The 14,353-nt window shown below is 38.6% G+C and overlaps 1 protein-coding gene across 3 annotated transcripts in view; it reads right to left on the bottom strand.

Annotated features, from left to right (window-relative positions):
* Positions 1-7,664: 7,664 nt before the first annotated feature.
* dock2 (dedicator of cytokinesis 2) overlaps positions 7,665-14,353 on the bottom strand; it is a 152,888-nt gene continuing 146,199 nt past the window's right edge. For all 3 annotated transcript variants that reach the window (XM_088292468.1, XM_088292469.1, XM_088292470.1), the window contains 7 exons: positions 13,601-13,684; positions 13,224-13,361; positions 11,602-11,729; positions 11,131-11,332; positions 10,949-11,054; positions 10,708-10,856; positions 7,665-9,165 (listed from right to left, as the gene is read on the bottom strand). In XM_088292468.1, coding sequence (XP_088148594.1) covers positions 9,103-9,165; positions 10,708-10,856; positions 10,949-11,054; positions 11,131-11,332; positions 11,602-11,729; positions 13,224-13,361; positions 13,601-13,684 — 870 coding nt within the window. In that variant the 3' untranslated portion in view covers positions 7,665-9,102. The remainder of the gene's footprint in view (positions 9,166-10,707; positions 10,857-10,948; positions 11,055-11,130; positions 11,333-11,601; positions 11,730-13,223; positions 13,362-13,600; positions 13,685-14,353) is intronic.

Genomic DNA, 14,353 nt, shown 5'->3' with positions numbered 1-14,353 from the left:
TAGAAATAAAATGAAGAATGAAGAAAAGAATGCATATTAAGTCAGCAGAGCAAAACAACATCCAGAATCATGACGTTCTTTTAAGACTGGTTGGTTGACATTTATTTACAGTGATCTAGGAGTATTTTACAATTTTGAAAAGGAATGAGGAATTCCAAAATGAATGGATATTTTGCCACTGAAATTTGAGCCAGCTCACTGGGCTTCTCCGATAAGTCAGAAATCAATCAGTATGTTATTTAACCATGAAAAAAAATATATATATATGTTCACTACATTTTTTTAATTTATTCAAAACCAACATTATATTTCAGCATCAAAATTATTGATTCCGTAATCATTCAAGAGCCAATACATACCAGTGTATGAACCATTCCCAAAAAATGTTTCACCAATCTAGTAAATTTAGTGCAGAATTGGCATAAACTTTACACAAGGTCAGTCTAATACAGTTGATAAACACACATTTCCAGCTGGTTAACTTGGTGTAAAAGCCCATACGACTCGAAAACGTGCCACAAATGGAGCTTAACATCCATCTGGCAGACAGAAGGAGGCGTGTCTGAGGCTCAGGGACCATCACCTTCAGAATCAAGGTGCCATGGAGCGTTTTGTAAAGGTGTGAGTGGGATCTCAAGCTGCAATACAGACAGTGTTTCTGCCTTTGTCCAACAGCAAGACTCATATTCTTCAAAATTTTACCTCACTCCCATCTGTTCAACAAATTATTTTGGGGGTTTTTAGCTACACCTCATTTAACAATTGATGACCTCTTGATGCTTAACTAATCATGTTCAATATAAGAGGTGTTTTAAAATTGCGGTTTTCATAATGACACACATTTTGAATGACAATGTCATCTTGACATCAGCAGTTCAAAATGGTATGGAACCGCGGGATACACCCAGGCCGGGTGGCCAGTCAATCACAGGGCCGCAGAAATCATGGTGAATGAAGTAGTGCTGCCAAGATTAGTCGACTAGTCATGACTATGTCATCGACTATCAATTTAATTCTTGACAAGTCGTTTATGTATCTATTTGATGCTTGATACTGTGTGCAAGGTGCACGCGCAGTCGGGGTGACCCAAGTCATCCGTGATATAAACTGGAAGTCTAAAGCAGTGTTAGCTTACAGATGTATGCAACAGAGTCCGAATGTTAGGGCGCATTTCATCAAAAATACTTAAAAGACAGATTTGCATTATATTACGGGGATGCTCAAACACCTGAAAAGAGAGCATGTTGTGCCTGATGCCGGGTTTTATTTCTGCTGGAACAAGCTGAAAACTTTAATAAAAGTTGAATATGTTATCTTCTTCATTGACTATGATTAATTTTGTACATACCTTAAATACTTCAAACTGTAAGATAAAGATGGTTATATAAGAGTAGCTGCTTGCTGGTGCTAGTTGACTAATCGCGACTACTATTGGTGACTAGTCGACAAGAAAAATAATATTTTGTGGCAGCCCTAGAATAAAGTCTCAAGTAGAAAATGCGGAAAAAAAGGAGTGGACAATGATGGTTCCTGGCACGTGGAATATGTGCGGCCGCACAGGGTGCCATTACGGCTAAGACGGCCATTGGTAATGGAAACCAAATGAAGTGGATATACATGTGAAACAAAAATCAATTCATGGGATAAAAGCAAGGAAGAAGTAGCGAAAGTGTGAAATCTGTTTTTCCAGCTCAGCACTGACATGACTTGTTTTGAGCTGATGCAACGGATTGGCATCAAAATCCATCACCAGTGGAATACTGTGACCACCTCGTATAACTGATAATGCACACACTCACACGCAAACATGACACCTTCCCTGTCACACTCACACATGAAGTTTGTAAGCACTTGCCCTTAGGATATCAACGTAGACTGCAGCAGGGCAATTGTACTGCAAGGATGGAAAGCAGCGTGAAGCAAATCCCCAAAGGAGGGGGCAGAGGGCAGTTACCATGGCAACAAGGCCTCTGGTGACGACTGACTGACTGATCAGTGGGCGGACAGTTAAATACCCTGGGCGATTCCTCAAGAATGTGTCATCAATGGATCATTGGAAATATTTTACAAGACTAGACCAATTGTGATTATTCAATTGTTTTAACAACTAAGGTCACATCCACACAATTTGCACACAAATACTCAATATTTTTTCACCTCCAAACAATTAGTTGAGATTGCAGCACTGCACCTCCAGAAACCAGAAATGTATTGTACTAATTTGTCTTCAAGGGGACTTCTTTTTACATATTAAATTCACCGCCACTAGATTACAACCTTGGCCATTTTTTTTTAGGGGCGGGGGGGTTAATGCAAGTTCTTTTGGTTGCTTCTCTCACAATTGTGTGGCATATTCAAGATGACCAACAAAGAAAATGCACCGCACTAATGCAGTCTGAAAGCAATACTTGAGTAAGGTTCCTACCAGAAAATAACTTTGGGAGGAGTTAAAGTCACCTTATTGTTTGTACAGTTGAAAAATGTATTTTAAATGCGCTCTTGGTCTCTTTTGTTAGATTAAAAAAAATATATGACATTTGAACAGGGGGTGTAGACTTTTTCTATCATTTATAGTTTGGCCTCTGCTGTTTGTTCTCAAAATGTAATCTGAGGTCTGACCACACAGGATACCACCCATAGATAAAATCCTCATATTTCAGCCTCTCTCCATTTCCTCTTCTGGTGTAGTCTTTGTGGCTGTCATGCAAGCACAGTGACATTGGGCCTTGCAGATAACTGATTACTAATTTGCTGCCACTGAGACACACCAAACACACCAGGAAGCTTGTGAGTGCTTGACACATTGCAGAAGCAGATATATAATACGGCCATCACCCATGAATTATCAATTTAAGACGACACACCCACCCTAATGTCATTCTTCTTCGTCTGGCTCTGAGAAAAGCTCATCAAAACATTCTTAGGCGCATCAAGTGGCACTACTAGAAAACAAAGTGTATGCAAAAGGATGTATTGATGTCAGAGCGTTAGCTCTGCATGCTCGAAACGACCACTTTACAAAGAGATCTACATTATATCTACTGAATGACTGATTAAATCCTCTTTCAAGAAGAAAATTGAAATTCTCCTTTGACCGCTGCTACCACCAGCATCATCGAGGACAGAATGTCATTCAAAGTCAATCGAGGTCTTTCTTGTCCGAAAAGAAATAATCCCTGAAAGTTCAAAGAAAGATCAGTTGGGAAAACGTGACTGGTGAAGACGTGACCCATTTCAAATATCCCTCTAAATTTAACATTTTGTAGAGATGGCATAGCAAAATAATACCTAAAAAAACGGGAAAAAATGTAACAACAACAGGAGTCATTCTAAATAATCACTGACATTTTTAAGATTGTTTTAAAAGGGAATCGAGATGACCAGGAAAGTGTGTGATGGCATTTCACCTCAGAACAATTTAGAATTATACAACTGGTGTGTTAATGTATAACTATCCCCAACTAACATTTGTGAAGAACATTATCAATCGCAAGTATAGTTTCAATCGAGTTTAGTTAATCTCATTGTAGATAACATGAAGTGGCCTACTTTCCAAATGGTTCGAGTCCTCACTACGAACTCTATTGGCTGTGTCACAGGTGAGAGCTGAAATGTGCATTTTATTCTCAAGAAAGTTACTCATTATACATTTTTAGAGTGGAGTGTGTTGCAACCACAAGACCTTTTGTTCCTTTAGAACACATGTATCAAACTTAAGGCCCGGGGGCCAGATCTGGCCCGTGACCTCATTTTATGTGGCCCATGAAGGGCAAATCATGTGCGTCAACCTGCTTCTAGCACATTTTCTTCTCTTTTAAACACACTGAGATATGAGATATCGCCATTTTTTTTGTTACCACTGCGCTCCTTTTAAAATAAATTAAAAAATTGTTGAACAAACAATTACTTACAGGCTACTCATTGCAAAATAGGCTTTCCATCAATTTGTTGTGTCTATGTGATAATGTAAGGTGATCATAAATTTATATGGGTTCACAGTCATAACGGCCCTCAGAGGGAAACCATAATAACAATGTGGCCCAGTCCACAGAAATGAGTTTGACACCCCTGCTTTTGAGCCAGAACAAAGTAAATTGGAATATGCATGTAATACAAAAGCCACATTACGTTATCAATTCACACATACATCTTTCAACAGATGTCTGAAAAAAAATGACTGTTTTCAGACTTGGAGAGCTTGTAGCACATTGCCAAATGCCAGCAAGTTTTAAATGGGTACAGGAGGAGAGTAATGTAAAGCAAGAGGCCCAAAGGCAGGCGACACTTTTGTGTGAACCATTGTCACGCTAAAACGTAGAATTTTTAACCGTATGACCACTTCAGCAACAGCCATTATTTCATATTTGAAGGGTTAGCGCTGGCTGTTCTCTTAACATTTGTAATCAAGGGCAGACATTGTAAGTTCGGGTTCATTTTATCATGTTTTGTTTTTAGTTTTCAAACCTTATAATTATCCCACTTTTGTGTGTTATTTACACACATGTTCGTTTGTATCATTTAAGTATTCTTATTATGGCTGTTACAAACAATTCTTTCAGAATCCATTATTCTATCAATTACTCACATAATCGCATCGCCACCCACCCCCCACGCACGCGCAAACACACACACACACACACAGTCCTGTTCACTTAATAAAGCTTGCCAAGGTTGGTGTATATTAACACAGTTCTCAGTCGAAAATAAACAATATTTTTAAATTGTCAAGGACAACAAGAAATGGTGTCGTGCACTCTTTCTCGCCGGGTCAAATGCTTCTCGCGGTCTACCGTACCACCCCTATAACCCACAGTGGATAGAAGGACTTATGTAAAAAAAAAAAAAAAATATAATAAATGATCCAAAATGAAATGAAATACAATAACAGATACAGTACAGAAAACTGTCACGCTTGTCAGCTCCAAATCTATCACTTGTGACGTTTGACTCCGTTATTTCACCAAGTCAAACAAAAACAGGAAGTCATTTAACTGTTCACAATGTCTCCGCGCACCCACAGAGAAGCCGTCAAGCATGGCAGAAACAACGATTGAAACAACAGCATGAAACTTGCAGCGAGGTGGAAGAGGCAAAACACCCATGGCCTCAACTTCAACCTGTTTACAAACTTTGAAAAAGAACAGTACAATACACTTTCATTGTGTGTCTAAAAATGTCTACAATTTAGCCTTAAAGAATTCCACTTTAACTTGTCATGTTTCACGAGTGCAAACAACGAAAGTTACTATAAGACCATTTCTAATAGCTGATTTTGCCTTAGAGGTATCCTCCACCTCCAGTTTCTTAAGTGCCAGCAGGATGTTAGTGGAATAAGCTGGCCACCATGTTGCCTGCTGCTGCAGAGCAGAAGTAACAAGTACCACAGCACTTTTGCGAGATGAGACATCACCTTTAAGTGAATCTGGTTTGTTAAAAATGAATCGGTTCAAACTGCAATGGTGTCAGGTGGTTCGTATTAAAGGTAAGCGTGCAGATTTAATTTCCAATTAAACAGCCTTTGAAAAGGAGTCTGCCGGTTGTCACAAGCCCGCCGGGCACTGGCCGCTAACAATGGCTGAGCGGCTGCATTCCCAGGTCGGCCGGCTGGCCAAGGGACTAGAGGCTAACGCTCGTGAGCAGCTGTCGTATTATATAATTTTAATAAATGACAGTGTCTTAAATTAGCGACTTAACATGATTTTGGGATTGTGTTGTGTCATTGTTGTTGAAAACAGTATTGTATATGATGTCATGATAGTGAAATCACTGGAAGTCATAAAAATGGAGTCCCTCCCAATAAGAAAGTACCGTAGATGCAGTATCTAAAATTTAATTTTTGAAACCTAAACAGTCCAATGTTGATATATTTTTACGAGAATTGGGCTTTCCAATAACACAAGCACAGTATGGAAGGTTCCTTAAGTATTTGCTTCCCTATCATTCTCAAGTTTCATGACAAAGCACCACAGCTGAAGAGATGGGGAAAAAAAGAGCCAATGAGAGCAGGCTTGCCCTGACGAGTTGTCAAATTCAGGATTACTAAAGCTGTGCTGTTAAAACCCACAGCAGCACTGTTCCACATGCTGCTCAGCCATTAGCTGTTTGTACACCCTGTCAGAAAGTTGGAGAGAGAAAGCAAGCAAGAGAGATAGATAAGAGGCAGTTCTTGCAAGAGGCCAAATGAGCTGGAAACATAAGAGGAGAAGGGATGGAGTGAAAAGGCAGAGCGTTGGGAGGAAGAAGCGGGTGGAAAGTGAAGTGACAGTCAACGAGTGGAAAGGGGGGAGGCAGATAAGAAGGATGGCTGATTAGTAGCACGTTATCAGCCATGATATATGGAGTTGGGTTGGTTACAGCAACACCTGAGCGACCTCCAGCTGCTAGAGAAGGGGACATTTCAATACTGCCCCCTGTAGGCCAAATCGGGGATTATTAGTGCTTTAAAAAAAAAAAAAAAACACACATTGAACGACACCCACTAGTGATTTACTGCTCTCTAGTGGACAATGTTCACTGCTGGAAATGTACTGAAAGTAAACTACTTTATTTACACTAACACAGTGCCTGCAGTCATGGATACTAAGAGTTAATATGCAGTTATCATTTTAATTGAATTAGAACTGTCTGCAAATGAGGTTGCGACTTAATTTTAGTATCACCGGTTCATGTTAAGGCCTCATTAGTTTTCCACTAGTTGCTCTTAATTAACTGTTTTGTTATCAGTAAGCATGTGTGATTGTCTGTATATATATATATATATATATATATATATATATATATATATATATATATATATATATACATACACACACAACTTGTTCAGATGGGGTCTCGCCAAATCACCATATTGTGACTGTGGATCTGTACCTCAAACTGCACATCTGATCCACAACTGTCAAATTCACCGGCTCCACAAAGGCAACGTGGATCTCACAGCACACGACCAAACCACAATCCAATCGCTGCTGCGTTTAAATGTAACAGTGACCCCTTTCTGTCTCATATGCAAGAAGAAGAAAAATCTGACGAAAGCACGTTCGAAATGTTTGGCCACAAAGACAACACAGCGTATCTATAAAAAAACAACCATACCTACAGTGAAGCAGAGCAGAGCTCTTTTTATTCTGCTAAATCTGGTAGAGTTTGGGGAAGAGAGAATTAAGAACAGTTCAAAATACTAATTGAGTTTTAGCAAACAGTTTAGGATTCTGCTAGAAAGCCCAAAAAATTGACAGGAAATCCGATGTGAACTTCTCAACGTTATTTGAGGCTAATCAACGGCACATTAAATTCTGGCAGGCTTGTGGTCACTCCAATTTAACATGACTTTGGATGTGATTGGTTAATTCTGAGGAGTGACATCCACACTTATAAGACGATGTGTATACTTGAGCAACCACTTCATCTCAGTTGTATACTTTTACAGTCTGCACAGTAGGTCACACGAATGGTGGAAAAGGTTTTCAAATGATTTAAATTGGTCTCTGGGAAAGCCTCAGGATACCACCGGGAAGAGCTAAACTGCTGCCCTTGTGACCCAACATTGGAGAAATGGAAGAAGACAGATTGATATAGCTTTTTGTTTTTATATGACAAAAAACAAGCCTTTGAACCGGGTCCCGGGTGTGTAGCCAACTTGACCGAGGGAAATCATCTCAACTTCAAAATATTCATCTCATTTATTTCTAAAATGACTACATTTGACACATTCATCTCCTCCATTTATAGTTTGAGCAATTAAAAACAACTGTGAGCCACATGGTTTTCACTTAATCAAATTAATTGCACAGCAATACAATTCAGCATCAGCTCTTCAGTATTTTTTTTTTTTATAGAAATTATATTCTCTTGTTCAACACTCGCCTTTGTATTGACCCAATCAACATGTTGGGTCTAATATCCGATGCTCACTAGTCAGAATATCAGACAGTCATTGACAATATAATGTGATAAAAATGTTGCACTTCTAAGAATAACGCTCATTTTGACTGACAATATCTACTCAAGATTGCACTTCTAATTTTGCAGTGGGAGAGAACTGTTTCTACTATTTCTTGTTACCTCATATAAATGACAAGAGCGTCTCAACATAGAAACCCCTCTCAGAATGAGTGCTGTTCTTACAAAGCAGTTTTAATATGTGCCTTACAAATTTGAAACCAAGAGTTGCATACCACACCACATTGTTCCAGTAGCTTTTAATGAAACAAAATATTTAAATGCCGTATATGGATTTAAATGAACACCTTGTTTTAAACTCAGCAGGTGGAGAAAATAAAAATAACATTTCTGTTGGAAGAAAAAAAAAACAAAATATTAATACACTATCAGAATTATGTGAGTCATTTGCAACAACCACCAAAATTACTTTGTGTTTTGGGTAAAAAGAAAAACGTCTCAAAATGGGAAGCTGCATACTGTATTTTTGAACTAAGAAAAAAAAAAAAAACTTCCAGTATATTGCTGGTGTTGGGCTGAAGTCTATGATATACTAATTCTCTTAGAGCCAAAAAACTTCTTGAAAAAACAAAACAAAACAACAAAAAAAAAAACAATACTTTAAGAGGTCAGAACCGTCTAATTGAACTCTCTGAGGCAAATGGTAAATACAACTTTTATAAAGCAACAAAATAGCCCTTTTCACTCCGTGTTTGATAAAAATACAGAACGTTTGTCTCTCTGGAGAATAACAAGAAGTCACTACAGAGTGCCACATTTCAATACAGAACCCTAATTGGATTTTCTTGCTCCGAGTGTCTTTAGAGAGATGCGGCAACCTTTCTGAAAGTGTCAAATCATTATTTCCACAACAATGTCGAAAGCTGCATAATAGTTTGTTTTTGTTTTTTCCGTTTTTTAATCAAGCACGGCAGCGTTGAGCTTTCAAGCGAAACTATGTAGCTCCAAGACATGGACAGGCATTTAGCATGACAAGAGATGATTAAGCGTACTAGCAAAAGGCCATCCTTCAAATGTAGCATTTAGTGAACGCTACATTGTATTACTCAGAGGTGACATGACTAAAGTAAAGGGACATTCAATGAGTGTGTGAAAGCAAAATTTTGAGGCGGAAAAATCAGAAGCTGAAATAATGAACGGATGTCAGAAGCGGTTGTCACTGTCTTTGCCTGCATCGCTGGTCATCCCATCGTCCGACTTTGAGCTCTGTGAATAGAAATAAACTCAATATAAAACGGACCGCTGAACTAAAACTCTTTGTAGGTATTAAAAAAAACAAAAAACGATCAAAAATATTTTCTAGTTCAATGTTCTGAGGTATTCTCTCTTAAACACAGCAATAATGATCAGTGCAAGTATTCTTTTACAATTCTTTTTATGATTATTATTTTACAGTGAAGCCCTGCAAGAGGTTAAACCAATCAGCATTTTAAATCAGTCTTTTGGCCATATTTCCAAGAGGATGATATGATATAATGTTCAAAATCCTCCAAGCGAGTACATTACAGTAAGGCATTAATGGTGCGTTAGAAGTTTTAGCTTTCCCCGATAATTTTACACGAGAAATCACGCCGTTCTACCGTCTGATAGGAAAAGGTGAGGTCTACTTAAATACAAAATACTCCAAATGATTATGCACACCATGAATTTGTCCCCTTTTATGCCCATAATAGCCGTTGATGCAGAGGTAACCCTTGCCACATGAAATTGTTCACTGATGAGTGCCGTGTAACCAAGGAATGAGAGAGAGCTGGTTGTCTCCTTTCATTTTCCTATTTTCCACTCTGCTATGTTTCTGATTGACCACATTAAACTATTATACAAAAAAAAACAAAAAAAGTTGTACGTTGCAAAATAGTGCACCACCAGGCTTCTATGGGCAAAAATCCTACTGTGACCTCAACCCTGGTCCTAACCATTGGAGGATGCTCATGCAAAAGAGCAGCTACATGAGGCTGGGGGCAGTTCACACCCAAACCGCAGCTCTAAAAGACTATTCTGATATCCTACAAAGAAATTCAACGAGAAACTTTCTAAAAGGTTCAATGGATACAAGAATTGTGAAGCTGCTATCAAATAAGGGGTCCTATGTTAAAAACCTGTTCTGAAGTTTTTAATTGAAATAGCTTTTTACTTCAGTACATCTGACATCTTAACATTGAAACTAAAAAAATGACTATTTTCAGTTCTTTACATCGATATAACATTTTGAAACTCTGTTGCTTGTAATTATTTGGAACAGTGGGGTTTTACGTTTTTTATGTTTGTTTTAAATAATTGAATTCTATTTGGTAGGTTTGTTCAGAAGCATTGGAATGATATGATAACGGCTGATGATTTACAAATTATGATGACTGTTATTTGCCTCAGAGAAAAATGTCATATTCACTAGTATTTGGAATTCGGTCATGAAAAAGTAATTTTTTTTATCCACTTAACCTTCATTAAATGTCTTTTTTTGCTGTTGTTTTTTTAATTTGCAATGTATTCAGAGGAACACATGCCAAATATTTAACTGTCTATTTCATTACATAAACATTGATTAGATACATCTACTGTAATTGTTTTGTTAGTATTTATTTAAAACTTAAAAATTGTGTTGACTCCACCAGACTCTCCATGAACACTGGCTGTTTAAAAAAACACATGACCACCATCAAAGAGTTTGGTACTGCTCCTTCCTCGATCAAAAGGAATGCCCGTTATTCTCATTGTTCATTCATGCGCATACTGATGGGGTTTTCCTACCTTGGACTTGAAGAGGAAGCCGATGACGCCTTTAGAGCGTCTGTCTGCTGTTCGGTCTGAAGTGATGCAGACGGACATGGACTTGCTGTCTCTCCTGGCTCGGGTGGTCTCTACTTCGTCCGGCCCACTCACCACAGCCAGTGACAAACCTACAGTATGAGAACAACCAACCAAGTTGCATTCATACTAATTTCCTAAATAAACTAGTAAAGTGTGAATTGTTGTGTTGTTCCCAGTTTACCTGTAATGACAGGCAAGGACCTGGAATTGGTGCCGCTCAGCGATACAGTTCCATTATTGGGCTCTGACAAGTTGGTGTCACTGCGGAACTCCTGCTTCTTGGACAGCTGGGGTGGTGACAGAGATCATCAAGACACATCCACACAGTTGCGCAGAACTGCAACAACGATAACCAATGCTCACCCGCTTGCAGTCCAGAGTGTTTGTCTGCTCTCTCTCCTCCGTAATGAAGATCATGCTACTTCTCTTCCTCTTCTTCTTACTCTTCCTCAGTTTTACCTCAGAGTCGCCGACGGTCACAATATCTTCATCTTGCGTGCTGTTGCTGAGGCTGCCGCTCGAGCGTGGCAACGTGCTGCTCAAGAAAGTCTCAGAGGGGAAATCCCTGAAGAGAGGGAAAGGACAATTTGGGATCTGATTTACTAGGATACCAAAAAGCGGGCACCAAAACTAATGATTTGCATACAGTGTTGTTGGGTGTGCACAAAGATTGCGCCAAAATTGCCAAGAGTTGTAAATTTGGAGGACACCTACTTATTTAAATGAGTATTATTAAGTTTGTGCCATAAATCATCAGTCTCTTACTAATTAATCTCGGAATAGTCGGTCTTGCATTCATTTTTGTCATTTTTTTTTTATGTTGCTTTTAACTACCTGTCAAATGAGAGTTTGGTTGGCGTTGCACATTCAGAGCCTTGCAGTGAGGAAATGGAGATTATGGACTGACGAACGGATCGCAACATGGAGCAAGGTCGAGTAGACTTTTTGTCATCCAAGTCCAACTGGAGAGAGAAACAGTGAGGCAGATCCATCAATTCATTTTCTCTACCGCTTGTCCTCTGATCGCACGCGTAGACCTTGGACTGGTCACAGAGCAGATTCAGTACATGTGTAAGCAAAGCCAAGCAAAAAAAAAAACTAAAATAAAAAATAAAGAAGACTCAATAATGTTTGAAGAAAAGATTATAACAACACACCAGGTTACAAGCAAGCAAACTGACCAGTCAAAAGGATTTAACGGTGATCTGGTTGCAGAACTATTCAAACGTGTAAATGAATTACGGCTTGTCACAGCCTTTATGATTATTTTGAATATAGTTTCATAGGTTTGTAATTTGTATTCAGGATACAATGCAGAAAACAGACTATAATTTTAGATAATATGAATTATGATGCGATCATCAAGTATACTGGATGAAGGCCTGTTACTGCTAGGGGAATTTTTTTGTGACGGGTGCTGTACAACTTCAAAACTGTACCACGAGAAATTGAGAAATACACCTCCCATTGAGCACATTAAATTCTGATGAATTCTCTGCAAGGTGATAAAAACTGACCTTTGCAGCAAAGTGGAGACTATGTCATTAAAGACTCCACTGTCTAGCTAAGACTTAGCAACAAGGGAGCTAACATTAGCATGTGTTTATTTCTCCTGTCCGTGAACCATAAAAAAAATGTTACAGTGACATTTTAATGATAAATCTACGGAGCCCCTTAGGGGACATGGAAGAGAAAAAAAAAAATTTGCGTTCCCTCGCAAAATCTTTGCGTTCCCTTGCAAAGATTGCGTTCCCTTGCAAAGTTTGCGTTGCGAGGGAACGCAAAGTTGTTTTTTTTTCGAGTGAATGTTTATTTATTTATTTTTTAATGCGCGTTTATGTACTTCCGGGTCAGTTTGACTACCCTTGCCTCGAATGCGCTGCTGTTCAAGAGACGACAGTACGTTGGAGGCGGCACTAATCATGCAGGAGGGCTTGGAACTGTCTTTCACTTATTTGAAAACCGTGCTTAATATCCAGAACTGATTTTATTTCTTTGTATTTCAAAGTAAAATTCAATTAAACTCGCCCACGGGTGAACACACTCCATCTTTGCTGCGTTTGTTTACACGGAAGATGACCCGGAAGTACATAAACGCACATTAAAAAAAATAAACATTCACTCGAAAAAAAACCCAACAACTTTGCATTCCCTCGCAAAGTTTGCGGGGGAACGCAAACTTTGCGAGGGAATGCAATCTTTGCAAGGGAACGCAAAGATTTTGCGAGGGAACGCAAAGTTTTTTTTTTTCTCTTCCGTGTCCCCTAAGGGGCTCCGTATAAATCTGCATTAACCATGGGCAAGGGACATTCTTGGAAGGCAGGCTGACCAGATACTAAAAAACAGTACATTCTCGAAAAGAGTCAAAAGGGAGTCGAGCCATCCGAAGTGGCACGATCCAGTGAAAAAAGAACAATAATGTGCGTCTGAGTCCCTGTCAGCTTTGGAGCTCTTACCAATTCTCTCACGCCATACTCCTTCTCCACTTTCTTTTTCAGCTCTTTAAAACATTCTTCCATGCGATCGTGAAATGGACGCAGGTCATCTGTGACTCTCTTCCCATGGAGAGCAATGCCTCCACCCAGCAAAGGGATCTATAAACACAAAGTTTCAAGAGTGTTGTACATCAAAATGGTCATGGATTCTAGGATCGGGTTTGAGTCTTATATTTTGGGCTAGAGCTTTCGAAATCTCTTGGGGCTCTTTCTTGATCTAATAAGGCTGCAATAAAGAGAAAAGCAATCATGTAAATTCAAAGAGACAATAACTGTAAAATGGATTTTAAAAATGATTTAACTTTTCTGATGAGTTTAAATGTAATTGTGTTAGGTACCTGCCATGCAATGAGGTCTTTAAGACGCAGTAGTCTCTCTTTGTCGTCTGGATGCTGCTGATTGTACTCTTCTGTAAAGAACGCCTGAAGGCAAATCAAGTCCAACACAATTACAGAATGATTGGATGTTTGATATATGATAACAATAGAATAAGTATTAAAAGTATACTGATACTACTTGATATATCCCTGTTAAAATGTCAAGAATTTGTGAAGTAACGAAATTAGAACAAGATAAAGCAATATAAACACCATTTATGTGACCTATAACCTAAAAATTCAATTGAACCAAAACTTTTTGAGAATATACGAGAACACCTGCACTTTGTTTGTTTTCATATCTGATCTATAGCCACATATAAAAGAGGGGCATGATGGATTTGGGAAAAAAAAAAACATCGGAATACGACTGTTCACACTGCATGACCCCCCCAAAAAATAAAAAAATAAAATAAAAAAAAGATATGTGTTGATATGGGCAAAACATTAAAATTGAGCTCCAGTGAGAACATAGCCTCAGAGGAGCTTTAAATTGATGTAGGTGACTCCCATTCATCATAAATTTTACATATGATTCCTTGATTCTAAACAGATAAGAAAGGGTGTGCACATTTTTGCTACCACATTACAGAAGCTATATACGCCCCCTCTCTAAAGTACTTCATGTTCGTTTTAGTTGGTCATGTTGAAACTTGCTCACATTGGCGGAAAACGTGTGTTGAAATGATTTGTCTTTGACATTTGAAATAGATG

Source organism: Idiotropiscis lumnitzeri, chromosome 4 (genome assembly GCF_059441095.1).
Source record: "Idiotropiscis lumnitzeri isolate Australia: NSW breed Sydney's pygmy pipehorse chromosome 4, RoL_Ilum_1.0, whole genome shotgun sequence".
Lineage (NCBI taxonomy): Eukaryota > Metazoa > Chordata > Actinopteri > Syngnathiformes > Syngnathidae > Idiotropiscis > Idiotropiscis lumnitzeri.
The sequence above is the reverse complement of the archived record's forward strand: the minus strand, read 5'-3'. Positions and strand labels throughout refer to the sequence as shown.